The sequence below is a fragment of the Paramacrobiotus metropolitanus genome, unplaced genomic scaffold, assembly GCF_019649055.1.
Source record: "Paramacrobiotus metropolitanus isolate TYO unplaced genomic scaffold, Prichtersi_v1.0 Parri_scaffold0000008, whole genome shotgun sequence".
Taxonomy (NCBI): domain Eukaryota; kingdom Metazoa; phylum Tardigrada; class Eutardigrada; order Parachela; family Macrobiotidae; genus Paramacrobiotus; species Paramacrobiotus metropolitanus.
The window spans coordinates 489,876-504,000 of record NW_026570228.1 but is presented as its reverse complement, the minus strand read 5'-3'; the positions used below and the strand labels follow the sequence as shown (position 1 = coordinate 504,000).

Genomic DNA, 14,125 nt, shown 5'->3' with positions numbered 1-14,125 from the left:
AGCAGTACTCACAAAAAATCGTAGCTGCTGCCTGAAACAATTTATAAGGCTTTAGCTGCTTTGCTGCGCGCCCCGAATTTTAGGGCGCATAGCGCTTTCGTATAGTCATAAATCTGAGTTTCGGTCTGCCCTACGATAAGCAGACTTATTTATCGGCAAATACATCCACTTCCTCTTCCACTCTATAATGAAGCTCATGGGTGCACGCTTGTCGGAGTTGTCGCTAACCAATAAACATAAAAATAAGGGTTTCTTCTTTAAAATCTTTCGATACTGGGTAGGAGTTCTGTGGATAATGGGCTTCAGTTCTTTCCCGGCAGATGAACTTTCACAGCGTTCGCTATCAACCGTCATTTTAAACACTCTGGCATTAGTACAACTCGCCATGGTTTTCGCGGTAGAAGCATATTACGCGTATGACTACGCTCTGCGCTACGAATTTTCCAATTTCATCGAAGTCGTCATGTGCGCATCGGATTTTTGTGACTGCTTTACAGTAGTTTGCGCTGGTTTGTTCATGTGGAAATCCAAGAAAGTTGTCCTGCGATGCGCTCCGGAAATCGATGAACGGTTCTCTCATCACTTTGCGCATAACGAGCGCATCGAGCTGCTGTTCTTGGTCGCTGCATGGTGCGCTGTGGAAATGTTGATAACAGCATGCGGTATTTTCGTCTACGATCTTCCTGACTTTTATGCCGCGCGATCGCAGCAGTGCCCGGATGCAGTGTGTTATATTTTCACGGCACTGTATTACTGTTCATGGCGCCTGCACGAGTGTGGGACCCGCATTCTGCAAAGCCTGATTTTGTTCATGGGAATTTTTTTAACGGTCCTCATAAGGAAAGTAAAACATTTAGCCAAAACTGAAGCAGATTTTGGAATGCTACGGGAGCACTATGGTGACCTTAGCATCCTTATAGAAATTCTGGATGGAGAATTTTCATGGTTTAATCTGCTAATCGTATCGCAGTATCTGCGCCTCATTATCGTGGAATCGTATCACATTGGGCAGAGATTTGCCTACGAACGTATCATCGACCCGTACAGCTTCTTTCTAATAACCGTATCAGTCATGCGACTGACGGTGACCGGGGTTGTATTCGTGCAGCTTTATGAGAAAGTAAGTTATGTTGTTAGTAAGTAAAGTTCCGCAGCGAGATAGGATATCTGAGTCTTCATACAAAATTGTATAAAAGTAGAACTGAAAATTGTTGGTGATTTATAGATGCTTTCTGCTTGGTCCTTGCTGCGTTGGAAGGCAATACACCCGCTAAATTCGGGCCAGTTCAAAAAGGCCATGAAAACTGCACCCCCTACATTTTCCGTCGGAGGCTTGGTTGTAACAAGAGAACTGTGTCTCGCGGTACGTTACATCGGTACGTTACACGAACTGATACAGTGATGATGTTGCTGTTTATGACCTTATTCTTTTTAACTGCTGTAGATTGCGGGAGAAATAATGGGATTTGCGGTGGTCTTCAGCGATTTAGGCCACGAAAGCAATTCTCCTACCAAAAGCTGGTTTCTGGGAGAAATTTCCCATGCACTGTTTATTGGTGAAATTTAGTCGAAATGTAGGAATGTGCTGCGTTGGTCGAAATGTGCGAGGTCACAGAATTATTTTCGTAATCAACAAACAAGTTGACTTTTTACAGCCAGTAAAATGAAGTTTTCTCTTGAAGTTTAATGAGCAATGTGTACACAAATAAAAAGTTCACAAGTTGACAAATTCTACGCTGTTGCGGTCATCTCGAGAATCGCAGAATCCAAGGTGTGATTGGCATCCTGGGAGCGCAGCTTTCTTTCGCTGAGTTCGGCAATTAGGATAGTGTAGCTTAAGAGCGTAACAAATACCTGCAGCAAAGCTGCTCTTGTTACATATGTAAATATGTGGATATCCATGATGTTTCCATAAGTTGATTCAAGTGATGGGTTAGTATACTAGTATACAAATTCAAACAGCATCGGCTTACCGTAACCGCTGCTTCCCGGGACAGCATGATGCCGGCAACTGTCAGACACGATCTTTGTTCCTGGATCCTAAACAATCGAGCGCGTATGTTTCTCCGAATTGGTTTAGAAATGTCGTCACTCCAAACCATAACAGTTAACGTGCGCTCCACATTGCACTCCTGCAAAACAGGAACAGCGTCTAGCTCGGATTAATAAAAGCTTGAATAAACGTGGATGTAAAAAATAAGCAAATTTTCTCCCACTACAAAAATAATATCAGCAGTAATAATGTCGCGCATTTTGTACAGCTAAACAGCAGCATAGGTAAGTAAATCAAATGTTTTTAATTATTCCGGCAAAAATTTTATAATACAAGCAAACGATAATTACGTATTATTACATAAATAACTGAAATCGTAACCTCCGCTATGTGCTAATACACAACCTGTTTAAGAAGCGGTATTGAGGAAGTTACACAAAACTCTTGTAAAAAACAAGTACAGTCAAACTTTCATCACGTAGACGGTAAATTTGGAAGTGTATTGTACCTGTTCCATTGCGTAAATGAAAACGGAAAGATATACCGTTAACATGACCACACCCGATGTCACCGGAACATAAACCAACGGACTCGTATAGCCGGGTGAATAGTGCTCCTCACACAAACCGTAGATCGCCAACAACAGACGCAAGATCCGTTCCCACAGGATCACCGCATTCATCCAGCGGATGCTGCGATCCAGCAGCGACACAGCGTTGCACAGATTCTCACAATCGAGCATCTCCTCGCTGACGTTGGTGGATTTTAATTTTTCGTTCATACGGTGGAAAACGCAGCCGGTTATTACCGCGCTGATAAAGATAAACATTTGACTAATCTGTTTACCGGCAACCGAGAGAATGCCCACAAACTGGTAAGTAATAAGTATTCCTGGCGCATGATTAGTAACAAAGCCAGAATCATGATTATCGATAAACTGAGCAACTTGTGCCGAATGATCCCGGACGCACTCATAAATACTAATCGATGCATTCTGAAATGGATGCAGTATAAAAACGACTGTTATAAAAACTATGACAAAAATTCTATCCGTTCGTGTTAAATACAGAAAACTATATCGATCCACTAAATCGGCGAAGTTCTGCAAAGCAGATGCCCCTTTCCATAATATCGCCACGTATATGAGATGTATTGTCGGGACAAGGTAATTATGCAGTTGCAGAATGGATTCCGTTACGCTGGCCGACGATTCGGAGGGAAGAGCCAGAAATTCCACAACTTCGAACCAATTAGCTGCTGATTGAATTATAACGTAAATTACCATAAACGTGACGACAACGTTTTGACGAATACCGAGGCGGACACAGTATTTTTCTGAACAGGGAAGATATCCAAATGCTACCATAATGATAATCCATACATTTAAAATTCTGCTATAGCTTTGAGTATTCTGATTCATTGTTCATTTCGAAGATGAAACGTTTTTTTAAAAAAAGAAGATTCGTTATCGCAGAAACGTGATAAAAATTCACAATTTTCCAGCTTTATAACCGGAGACTGCAATAAATCACGGCCAGAACTTATCCTTGCACGGTTGTACCTGTATCTTGGCGATGGTGTCCGCGGCACTTTGTCATTTGATACTCCACTTATGATTAAAGGTAAACAAGGTATATGCATTACCCAGTTGCTCTGATGACGACGGCTGTGTTCGATCAATAATACTCGTATTACACAATCGTGTCTTACAGTAAAAAAAAAACATGATTCAGTTGTCATTCTTTTAACCGCAAGTCGCAAGTCATAAATTTTATTTCAACCAGACACCTAACCAGCAAATTATTGGCCCAATAGGTTATATTACTAAACACCGGTCCGGTGTTTAGTTAGACATTGAACCGAATGCTGGATAAAAATAAGTGTGCATTATATTCTGCACAAATTTGGCAGTACAAAACATTTAAATGTAGTTTCAAATTTCAGCCAAAATTGGGCCTCTAACAGCGCCCTTTTGTGGACGTATAGCAACGGAAATAGACACATAAACAACATACAAAGTACAAACAACTGATAAAAATAAATACATAATATACATACATATAAATAGATACATAGCAAATATGCATGCAATTATACGTTGATTACACACGCAGACAATCACAGAAGCATGTACTACTTTTATACGCGCGCCAACAAAATGCCCATGAAAGAATCAGTACAGTATGAATGCAGGTTCATCAATAAAATTATATTATTCTGTTATAGGCTTCTACTGCAAAGCTTCATAAATATTCCGACAAATCGCAGCTGCCAGCGGTGCAGCATTGCTGTCAGTGAAACGCTTTATTTATTCTGCCGGTATTATTTTATTTTGGTGATCAGATCATTTGGGAAACTTCGCTCTAACAGTGTGCGTTGCAACACAACCTGAACTTCAAGAAGAAGATGCCACGAATTGCAAATCATTGGTTTCAGCCGGGGCCTAAAAACAACCACGTATCGCCATTCAAGCTCTGTAACTGGAGCGCAAATGCTAATCTATCGAACTTTTAGTCTCTTATACGATGATTTCGTAAAACGTTTCTTGAAATTTTAGAACAACATTCACTAAAGCAGTGAAAATATATTTCGCCATGTCCTGATAGTATTCTTGTAATCAATTTTATGCTGGCACAAGGCTCATTCTGTTTCCGGTGAGAGCAAAACGTACCTTCGGCAGATGTGGCTTTTTTTGTTGCGTCGAAAACACTGGATATATGCGAGCCCGCGCGCAGACGATCTAAGAAAAATAATCGCTATGGAAATTTAACCTTTTAATCGTCTTCTTTCAGTTATCGGTAGTTTTCACCGGTCAGTTATTACTAATCCCGAGTAGTGAAATTTGATATCTCACAAATGCAGCCATTTAAGATTATTGTGGACAAACATGTGGCGTCAGTCACGTACCAAGGCCGAAATCGGGACGGCGCAAGCGTTTACTGCTGAACACAGACGGAGCCGACATGACTAATTGGCCTGACTGCTTGTCGGATCCGGGATTATCTTCCAGTATACTCTTCAACAGCAATACGCTGTCCGCAAAGTTGAAGTCGTACTCTACCCGGCGTTTATCATGAACCCTGCAATAACATTTTGCAGTACAGATAAAGCAGAAGCAGAATCAGCTCAACTGCAAAAAGAAATTTTGTATCTATAATTATAGACTGTAAATACGTACGGAAGCTGAAAGTAGCTCTGGCATTGTGCAGCGCTCGAACATATGAACACCGTCAGCGCAATGCGGATGAATACGAAAAGTTTGATCGTTAACAACATGTTATTCTCACGTGGTAACTACAAAACAATTGTATGCGAGAAACCACTGGTGAATAAAATGAGCGACGGCAGTCAGACACCGCATTTAATACCAGTCGAGATGTAGTTTACCACAAAATAACAAACACTTAACACAGTGTGCGGCGACACAATAACATGCGACACAATCTTATTAAAGTTTCCCCGGGAAACGGGAATCAATGACCAGATAAGCGGCGCATTTATGGATAATGAGGCCGGTAGTCAACTGCTCCCTACATTTAAATTGCCATTGAGGAAATTATACGCCGTGTCTGTCATTCTCTTTCAGAAATCCCCAGAATTATATTAACGGCAGGCACCTGGTCCTTTAATAAGGTGTCCAGAGTAAGCAAACCATACATTTACGTTCAAACTTCAAAGCCGTCGGAAGTGTATCGAGTTCGACAAACCATTGAACGCTTATAGACTATCTGACTGTATTGATGACGCTGTACATGGACACTGGAAAGCTTCCGTTGGAGGTTACCCAGGCAGGGTTAGATTGATGTCTTGGCTAGGGGAGACTGCCGGCACGGGGTGGGCCGCTTCCGCTGCTACGTGACGCTTTGTGGCCCATCTTCAGATCAGCTGGGCATGCATGGACTTTCGTATCTGTACCGTTGCACTGCGTGGATACTTAATATCCACTTATGCTGCGGCCTAGCTCATATTTTAACCGCACAACGGCTTCAACTGTCACTAGACTTTAAAGAAATACAAAATGGAGAAAACCGTGGCGCATGAGTAGCCACTGTCAAAGGAAAACTTAAGGGGAACTATTTTTCGACAGTCTTTACTTGACACCAGCACCGCTACGCAGAGTTAGTTATACTCAGCACGTTTTCGTATACTTAATTTACCTTGCAGAAATTGCATTTACTAGCTGCAGAATCAACGGGACTTGAAGAAATATTACAGATTACTATTGGTATACCATTAATAAAAAAGCGCTTAAAATTACCGAAGCCGATGTACTTGTTTACTCTGGCAGTGTGCACAAAGTATGTATAATAAGCAATGCAGTACGCTAATTAATGGTATTCATGGAACCCGAAAACTGGCGGGACTGTTGGTACAGATAGTTTGAAGATTAAGTTATTGGGCGAAAACTCATTATTGTCCCGCATTGCAGTAATGGGCGTTAATGGCGGTTTTCTTTGACGGCTGATTGGAATCGAGGTTGCGGCATTCATGAACAGCCTCGTTAACCGTTCTTTGCAAACTTTTGCGCTAACCCACAAAAAACCCACAAACTTGCGCTAACCCACAAACTTGCGCTAACCCACAAAAAGCATGTACGGTACACACCTATTTGGACTATTGACTACCACATATGTAATGCCGGCCACTCTGCCTGTTGCGAGCAGTGCCAGAGACAGCTAGCCTGCGAACTACTAGAAGAAATTTAATTCCGCGTTAATTTTTGATTGCGGTGTAGGCATTAAAAAGTAACCGGACAAATAGAGTGTAACGCCACTATTTGTATAGGCGGCCTTTTTAAGGCCATAATGAAATTAGCGTGATTTTTAGCATTTCGTGAGACAAACATATGACGACCGGTAATTTGTTTGGAGTAACCGTTTGTCCGTTTCTAATGCGAGCGCCTGTATTTGGGAGAACTAATAACCGTGCGCGGTTAGTCATATAAACGAGATTGCTTAAAGAAAAAACCCTTTCCGTATGTTTGCCCCATGCACAGGCAAGTACTTTCTACTTTCAGAATCGCCAACATTGACCGCTAGACTAAATGCACCAAGATGATAATCCCAAGAAAAGCAATTTATTTAAATTCAAATAATTTTTCTTGCTTATGCTTCATTTGATTTGTTTTCATAAACGGCTCCAAACCTCGTAATTTTCAACTTTATTATCGATTGCCTTGCATTTAGAATCTACGGACAAGATATGATATCGGTCCTCGGCACAATCCTGGGAGCGGAACGGTTTTGGGAATTCCGCTAGCCGAAAAACAAGAGCTTTGGTGTTTCCGTCCACTCCAGTGGGCGATACATGAGCACAAGGAGAAGTCTTATACAGTATGTCAAACATTTACCCCGATGAAACCGCGAACTGGAAACGTACCGGAAACCATTAGTTTTGTATAAATCGTGTGAGCTAACGGATACCCTTACCACAGACGGATTATACCATTTTTAAAAATGGTCTACTGTACATAACGATTACGTGGGAACGTAATTCTATTGAGCGCGTTCGACGTTTCAGCAGACAAAACTGTTAGTTGGGGACAAAAGCAACTATACAATTTACAAAACATGTTATCAGGTTTGCGTTTGTAATACAAATTGTCTTCATGGAATTCCCATCGTAAACAGCATTTGATCGTCGTCGGGCGACGTCGGTTAACCGTTGCAAATGAATCGTCACGTGCAGAATTTATTGTTCCTATTCAGCAATTTATAAGCTTTTCTCTCGTCTTCCTGTAATTTCTGCTACTGATATACCTGCTGCCTGCTGCAAGAAAATACTCGTAATAAGGTTCGATACTGTCGAATGCAAAGCTATCGTTGTCCGCTTGCAACTGCACTGTAATTTTTCTAGCAGCGCAGAAAATTTTGCTCGTGTTGCATTTGAAACGATCAAGACTTATTGAGTTTTTGATTGATTTTGAAGTTTTCGTCATGAACAACACAAGTGCCACCGCCGGACTTTTCATTCTAAAACTCGATTCACTCCACCTGGATAATATTTTTACAACCGTTTCCTCTGCCCTTTGCGTTATGACTGCCGTGCTGTTTTTGATACTGATGACGATAGTTGTCGCACAGAGATCCCTTCGCACTGGATCCGGCGCTTTAATATCGCATCAGCTATTTGTCGAGTTCTTGATGGTCACTGTTCACTGGCCGACTTTTATTTGGATGATCAGAACATCCCAAAATAGTGCACCACCATCACACGTCTTTTGCCGGCATTATCACTTTGCTTACATGATCATGGTGACCGCCAGTCTGTGGAGTTTAACCATGTTGGCGGGTAACCGTCTCGTTGCTATATATTTTCCGTATATTTATGAAAAATTTATCACACCGGTGGCGTTATGCAGCGCAGTTGCAATAACCTGGCTCATTGGAATTACGATACATGTGCATACCTATTTGGGTATCGACGGCGGTTTTGTGGCAACGCCTCCGTTTGGGGTGTGTGGTTTTGGACACATGGGCAGCGCGTTTAACTTCCTCAATGTAATGCGGGCGTGGTTGTCGGTGGGACTGTCCGGTTTATTTTACCTGCTGATTTTCATAAAGGTCGGCCTGGGGAGAATACGGCGCAGCCACGTAGCGCCCGGTTTACCCAGTGTTACATTGTCTACTTTGAGAGCATCCGGGCTTCGACAACAGGAAAATCCTGTGCGTAAAAACAAGCTGAAAAAACGGCTGCATATGGCGAAACTGTTGGGCTGTGCGTGTCTCATCCATGGATTCTGCTTTCTCGCGGTGCCGATTATGGTGTTTGCTGCTCCGGGTACTTTTCAACGCAATCCGATGATCGGGAACTGGCTGCGATCGGTGTTCTTTCTGGGATACGCGTCGACTCCGGTAAGCAGCATTTTTCGTGCTCGTTGTACCGCTTTTTGTTAATCACTTGAACTGTATTATATATGAGAATAATAAAATCAAAATTTTTTGGTTTTATTCCGTTGCAGGTATTACTTCTGGTAATGAGTCAGGAATACAGGAGCGCGCTAAGAAAACTGTTGCATGGACAGAGCGCTTGGCAGCGATAAAGATTTTAGTAACGTTACAAGTGCACTCCGGCCCGTCTTGTTTTGGTTGACTCAAAAACTTCTCGGAAAGTCCCGCGTGCGCTACATTATTAGATTTGATGCAAAGAGCCTAGATAGTTCCTTTTATTCGACGACGAAGAAATTAATTGTGTATAACACATCTTAACGCGAATCAACTGAGCTTTAATGCTCAAATAACTATGTAGTTCTCCGATTGCGTTTTCTTATGCTTTTAATGCTTTTATGGTTGTATAATCTATGTCACTGTCAACATCGTTGTTGGATGACTGACCAGGTGGGCGAATAAGATCGTGTAAATTGCTAATTCACGTGGGTTCACTAGCCTGTTGTGATTTCTTCGCGAGAACTGTGACTGTCACAGAAGGATGGCGAAAGATTATCTTGTTTAGCATGTATGTTTCCAGTCGCTAGCATTTCATACCAAAATAACCGGTTTAATACTCAAAACAAAAGTCATGCTGCTGTATTTGCAAAATTTAACAATACAACGAAATTGGAGCGACAAAGGTCAGAATTCAAATTAACATAACAACCTTTTGTTGATATCGGTACTTATGAAGGTGCCATGATACGTATTCTTGATTCGATGTACAAACAGATATATTTTAAGTTCAATGAATTTAAGCAGTCTGTGCTGCAGAAAGCTTAAATTATCCAATTGATACCTGGACGTTCATCTGCAAGCGCTCAGTATTTGCCCACACCATGTGTAATCACACGGCAGCCGTACTTCATTACAAGGAATTATACTGTTACATTAGACATGTAGACCAAAATAATTAGGCGTGTCTATACGTACCTAGAAATTACTGGTTTCGTGTTCTCGTAATTACCGGAACCAGTGCACAGAAATAACCCTTTGAGATGAGAAATGGGAGAAGTTTTGTTATTCTATCTCACGTCCGCAGCATCATCGGAGGCAGCATTTCCCCTTTATATACGATCCATGTTATCTGTTAACTAAATTACCCTTTTGCAGTACTGCTGCCCTTTTTTTCTACAGCCTGTAGGTACTTCAATGTGGAAGGCGTCGATAACGATGACTTATTTTCTTCAACCGCTGTAGCCATTCGAGTCTGCGATTTTGTCGGGCATGCTGCCTGGTTGCAAGTATTGCTTAACCCTTCTCGTTTATATTTTTCCTAAAAATCCCATCAATAACTCATCTACGCGACCTTTAGGATTTCTGTCATGAACAACACAACGAACAGCACCGGACTGCGCATTTTCAAACTCGATGCAATTCAACTGGATATTTTTACTAGCGTTTCCGTTGCGCTTTGCATAGTAACATGTGCGTTGTTCTTGTTGCTGCTCGCGGGGATTCTCGCACAGCGCTCCCTGATTGCTGGATCCGGCGTCCTGATTTTTCATCAGCTGTTAGCGGAGCTGTCGATGGTCGCCGTACACTGGCCGACCTTTATCTGGATGATCCAAACATCCCAAATCAACACACCGCCATCACACACTTTCTGCCGGCATTATCACTTTGCCTACATGATTATGGTAACCGCCAGTCTATGGAGTTTAACAATGCTAGCGGCTAACCGCTTTATCGCTATATATTTTCCGTATGTTTATGAAAAATTTATCACACCGATGGCTTTATGCAGCGCCATTGCGCTGACCTGGTTAATCGGAATTTCTGTACATGTGCATACTTATCTTGGTGCTGAAGGCGGATTTGTGGCGACTCCCCCTTTTGGAGTGTGCGGGTTCGCCCGAATGGGCAGCACGTTTAACTACCTGAACATCTTACGCGCGTGGTTGCCGGTGGGAATGTCCGGTGCTTTCTATCTGCTGATATTCGTGAAAGCTGGTTTAGGCAGAATACGGCGCAGTCACGTTGCACCTGGGTTACCCAGCGCCACATTGTCGACTATCAGAGCTTCGGGTCTGCGTCTGGAAAACCATACGGTGCGCAAAACTAAACTTAAAAAACGGTTGAATATGGCGAAACTGTTGGGTTGCGCGTGTGTGATTCATGGATTTTGTTTTCTTGCCGTGCCGATACTAGTGTTCTCTACGCGCGGAGTTTTTCATCCAGTGATCGGTTATTATTTGCGATCCGTGTTCTTTCTAGGCTACGCGTCAACCCCGGTAAGCAGAACTAACACATATTGCACTAATATGGTGAGGAGGTTAAAAAAAACCACAATTTTACCTACTAAAAATAATTTTGTGCTTCTTTTTATTACAGGTTCTGCTGATGGCAATGAGTCGGGAGTATCGTACTGCGTTAAAGAGACTGTTGTAGATCAAGGGCATGGGCGCGACAATTACAGTATTTGTATAGTGCAACAGATACGCGCTCCGGCATATGAAGTCATGTGGGTCAATCCTGTTGCTACTTAAAATAGGTAGCCGCTATGCCACCTGATATACAGAGTATTTTTTTATAGAGAAGCTGAGGCGATAGAGAAGATATGTGCGAGTGGGGTTATCTGGAAGCTTATTTCCATTTGGTTTAGTGACGAATTACTTTATTGGTCAAATCAATGCCTCAATACACCAATTCGAAGAAAAGAAAACACGCTAAACTATAACAGAAAAATTTCGTTCAGCTTATCCAGTCCTTCCATAGTGCCTAGCACTGACGCCGCATTTCCCCGTTGAATTTCTATGGACAATCGCTGCCACAGAAATTCGTGCGAGCGTGCTTCTCCGGTGTACTGCTGCAGTCTTTTTCCCAGTTCTTTGATGATGGCGATCGCCGACGGTCCTCACGGGCCCAGTGTTTCGAAGGCGATCGGGACGAATAGGTAGCGGCCGACCAGATAGGAATATAGTCCTGATTTCCGTAACTCTGCTTGCATGGCGGCCGCTCCGGCTGTGGTGGAAGTGGCCTTGACATGTGAAAGCGCAACAGTGTCTACACAGGTCACGTCCCAAGCGAGGCATAATCCGCGTTTCCATGCAAAAGTCGTGCAGCCATCTGGGCGGCGTTCATTGATGTGAGAGGTGCCCCGCGGCTCCAGTTTCGCGGGCACACCAGCGGATACAAAGGCTCTGCAGACAATGCTGTTCAACGCGCCGTGACGTGGATGCCGCCCGGCGGAAAAGGCACATGACAGCCCGTGGTGCCCGTAACCACCAACCGGTTTGTGGCACTTGACGCAGTCGTGGGGTTCACAAATTGTAGCACCGAGACGGAGGCCGATGCTGATCTTCAGTTCGTCATCGCCCAGTAGATTACCGATGTGAGCGGACGGTAAGGCGTTCAACCAGATGCCGGCCTCTGGCCTGGACTGGGCAAGCAGGCGCGCTGTGTTGACTTCGTCTCCTTGAAACACCTCCAGCAGGGCCGCAAGAGACACGTTGCATAATGGCAAGTCCCAGGCCTTTTGGGACTTCCGAAATGCAGCTTCCGGGAGTACGGGTTGACGGGCTTTTAATTTCCATGACTCCGAGGCACCAGTGACGTCAGCAGCGGCGTGGTTAGGCAGTAGTGCGGATAGCAAACCGGATACGGAATGAATCGAAGCCAGGAAGGCTGGAAGGGATAATTCTTCCGACCGGCGGATGCCGATTCCACCTCTGCTAACCGGTAACGTTGCTTGACGCCAAGGCGGGTAGTCGTTGTGATTAGTCCGTACATTCGACAAATTCTGGAAACAGCAGCGCATTGCTTCGTCCAGCTGATATAGTAATGCAGGGTATTTCCATGCATTACAGCACCGCAACATGTAGATAATTTTTGGGGCGCCGAGACAATTTTTAAGGAGAAACAAGGCTTGATGACTAGGTAGTAACTGAAGTCGTTCCCACATTAACTTCAAGGTACTGGCCTTCTCGTTCAGTACAGGGCCGATTGCTACATCCAATACGGGTGCACCGAGTAAAGACATGGTGGATTCCGTCAGAATACGTAGTCGTGGGTAACGCTCTAGGAATTCCGCTGTGACATCGCGCTGCGATTCAGATGACCCACCGAATTCCAGCAGTTCGCATTTAGCCTCGTTAACTTGCAAACCGATAGCAAGCGCGCCTTCAATAAGTCGGCGGAAACAATCAGCAACCGTCGTCGGTGCACCGCCCAGGGTTCCCTCGTCTAGGAACCAGGCATTGAGTTCCACGTTCAGGAGTGCCACCAAAGAGTTACTTCAAGTTTGCTATCTTGCATTAACTTTGAATGTCTCCTACATTATCCTCCTTTGAATCTCTCTGTAAATTGTAATTGTACAAAAGTGAGGAGTGCAAAGAAAGGGGGCACAAGAGGTTTTATCTACCATTGGTAATTTGGTAGCGATGGTAGGTAAAACCTCTTGTGCCGCAGCTGTGAGGAAAAACGAATAAAACTGTGATTACTGTCTAAAGTGTATCATTTACTGTACTTAACGTACTCATATAAAAACCGCAGTGCATCAATCAAAATAATGAATATCGGTCATATTGGCCGTTACAATTTAACACCGAAAGTGCCAAGTGCGTTATCGGCAGCTGCAATTCGATTCAGCGATAATGGTTTTGACAGCACTATCGCTTGACAAAAGCGCATCTACCAAATTTAAAAGATGCCTGTATCTTTCTTGCCGTTTAAAAACTTCTTTCTTGGTTACATTCAGCGTAACACAAGCAGCTTCCACGCGCAAAATGCAAGCGACCAGTGCGCTTTCTACAGCTGGATGATTGTACGGTGTACAGATATGGTTATATGCGTTCGTTTTGCTGAGACCTCAAACCTTTTTTTGAACAGGAATACGAACTGTTGCAACCTTGTTAAACATAATCAGTATGACGTCGTTGTTGGCTCAGTTGGTGGCAGCACGCGAACTGCGAAACAAAAGAAGAACGGAGCCGGAATCGTTAAATGAGAGATGTGCATGTCAGTATAAAAGACGAGATAAGCATATCATTGGGTTCGGTACAACGGCCTACGTCGTTGAACTGGCCACAGTGACACAGTGTGGTGCCTCTTGTGGCCAAAACAAGCGAGCCATTAAAATTGCCTCCTTGGCCAATTCAAAAACTGGGGCCACTGATTGGGAACGGATGCGTAGTCGCTGGGAGAATTTATGTGACCTTATTCACCCTCATCTAGTTGCTTACCACAATATCTTTAAATTGCG

At 43.4% G+C, this 14,125-nt stretch overlaps 3 protein-coding genes across 3 annotated transcripts; all 3 read right to left on the bottom strand.

Moving 5' to 3' along the window:
- Positions 1 to 1,731: 1,731 nt before the first annotated feature.
- LOC129582831 (uncharacterized) lies at positions 1,732 to 2,822 on the bottom strand. The gene is made up of 3 exons (XM_055474446.1): positions 2,502 to 2,822; positions 1,974 to 2,132; positions 1,732 to 1,854 (listed from the first exon to the last, which is right to left on the bottom strand). The coding sequence occupies exons 1-3, from the start codon at positions 2,820 to 2,822 to the stop codon at positions 1,732 to 1,734; spliced, it is 603 nt and encodes a 200-aa protein (XP_055330421.1).
- Positions 2,823 to 4,425: 1,603 nt separating this feature from the next.
- Positions 4,426 to 5,269, bottom strand: LOC129582830 (uncharacterized). The gene is made up of 4 exons (XM_055474445.1): positions 5,172 to 5,269; positions 4,901 to 5,073; positions 4,665 to 4,733; positions 4,426 to 4,436 (listed from the first exon to the last, which is right to left on the bottom strand). Exons 1-4 carry the CDS (start codon positions 5,267 to 5,269, stop codon positions 4,426 to 4,428), a joined length of 351 nt encoding a protein of 116 aa, XP_055330420.1.
- Positions 5,270 to 11,779: 6,510 nt separating this feature from the next.
- LOC129582829 (uncharacterized) lies at positions 11,780 to 13,414 on the bottom strand. Its single transcript, XM_055474444.1, has 2 exons — positions 13,400 to 13,414; positions 11,780 to 13,220 (listed from the first exon to the last, which is right to left on the bottom strand). Exon 2 carries the CDS (start codon positions 12,902 to 12,904, stop codon positions 11,780 to 11,782), a length of 1,125 nt encoding a protein of 374 aa, XP_055330419.1. The 5' UTR covers positions 12,905 to 13,220; positions 13,400 to 13,414.
- Positions 13,415 to 14,125: the final 711 nt, after the last annotated feature.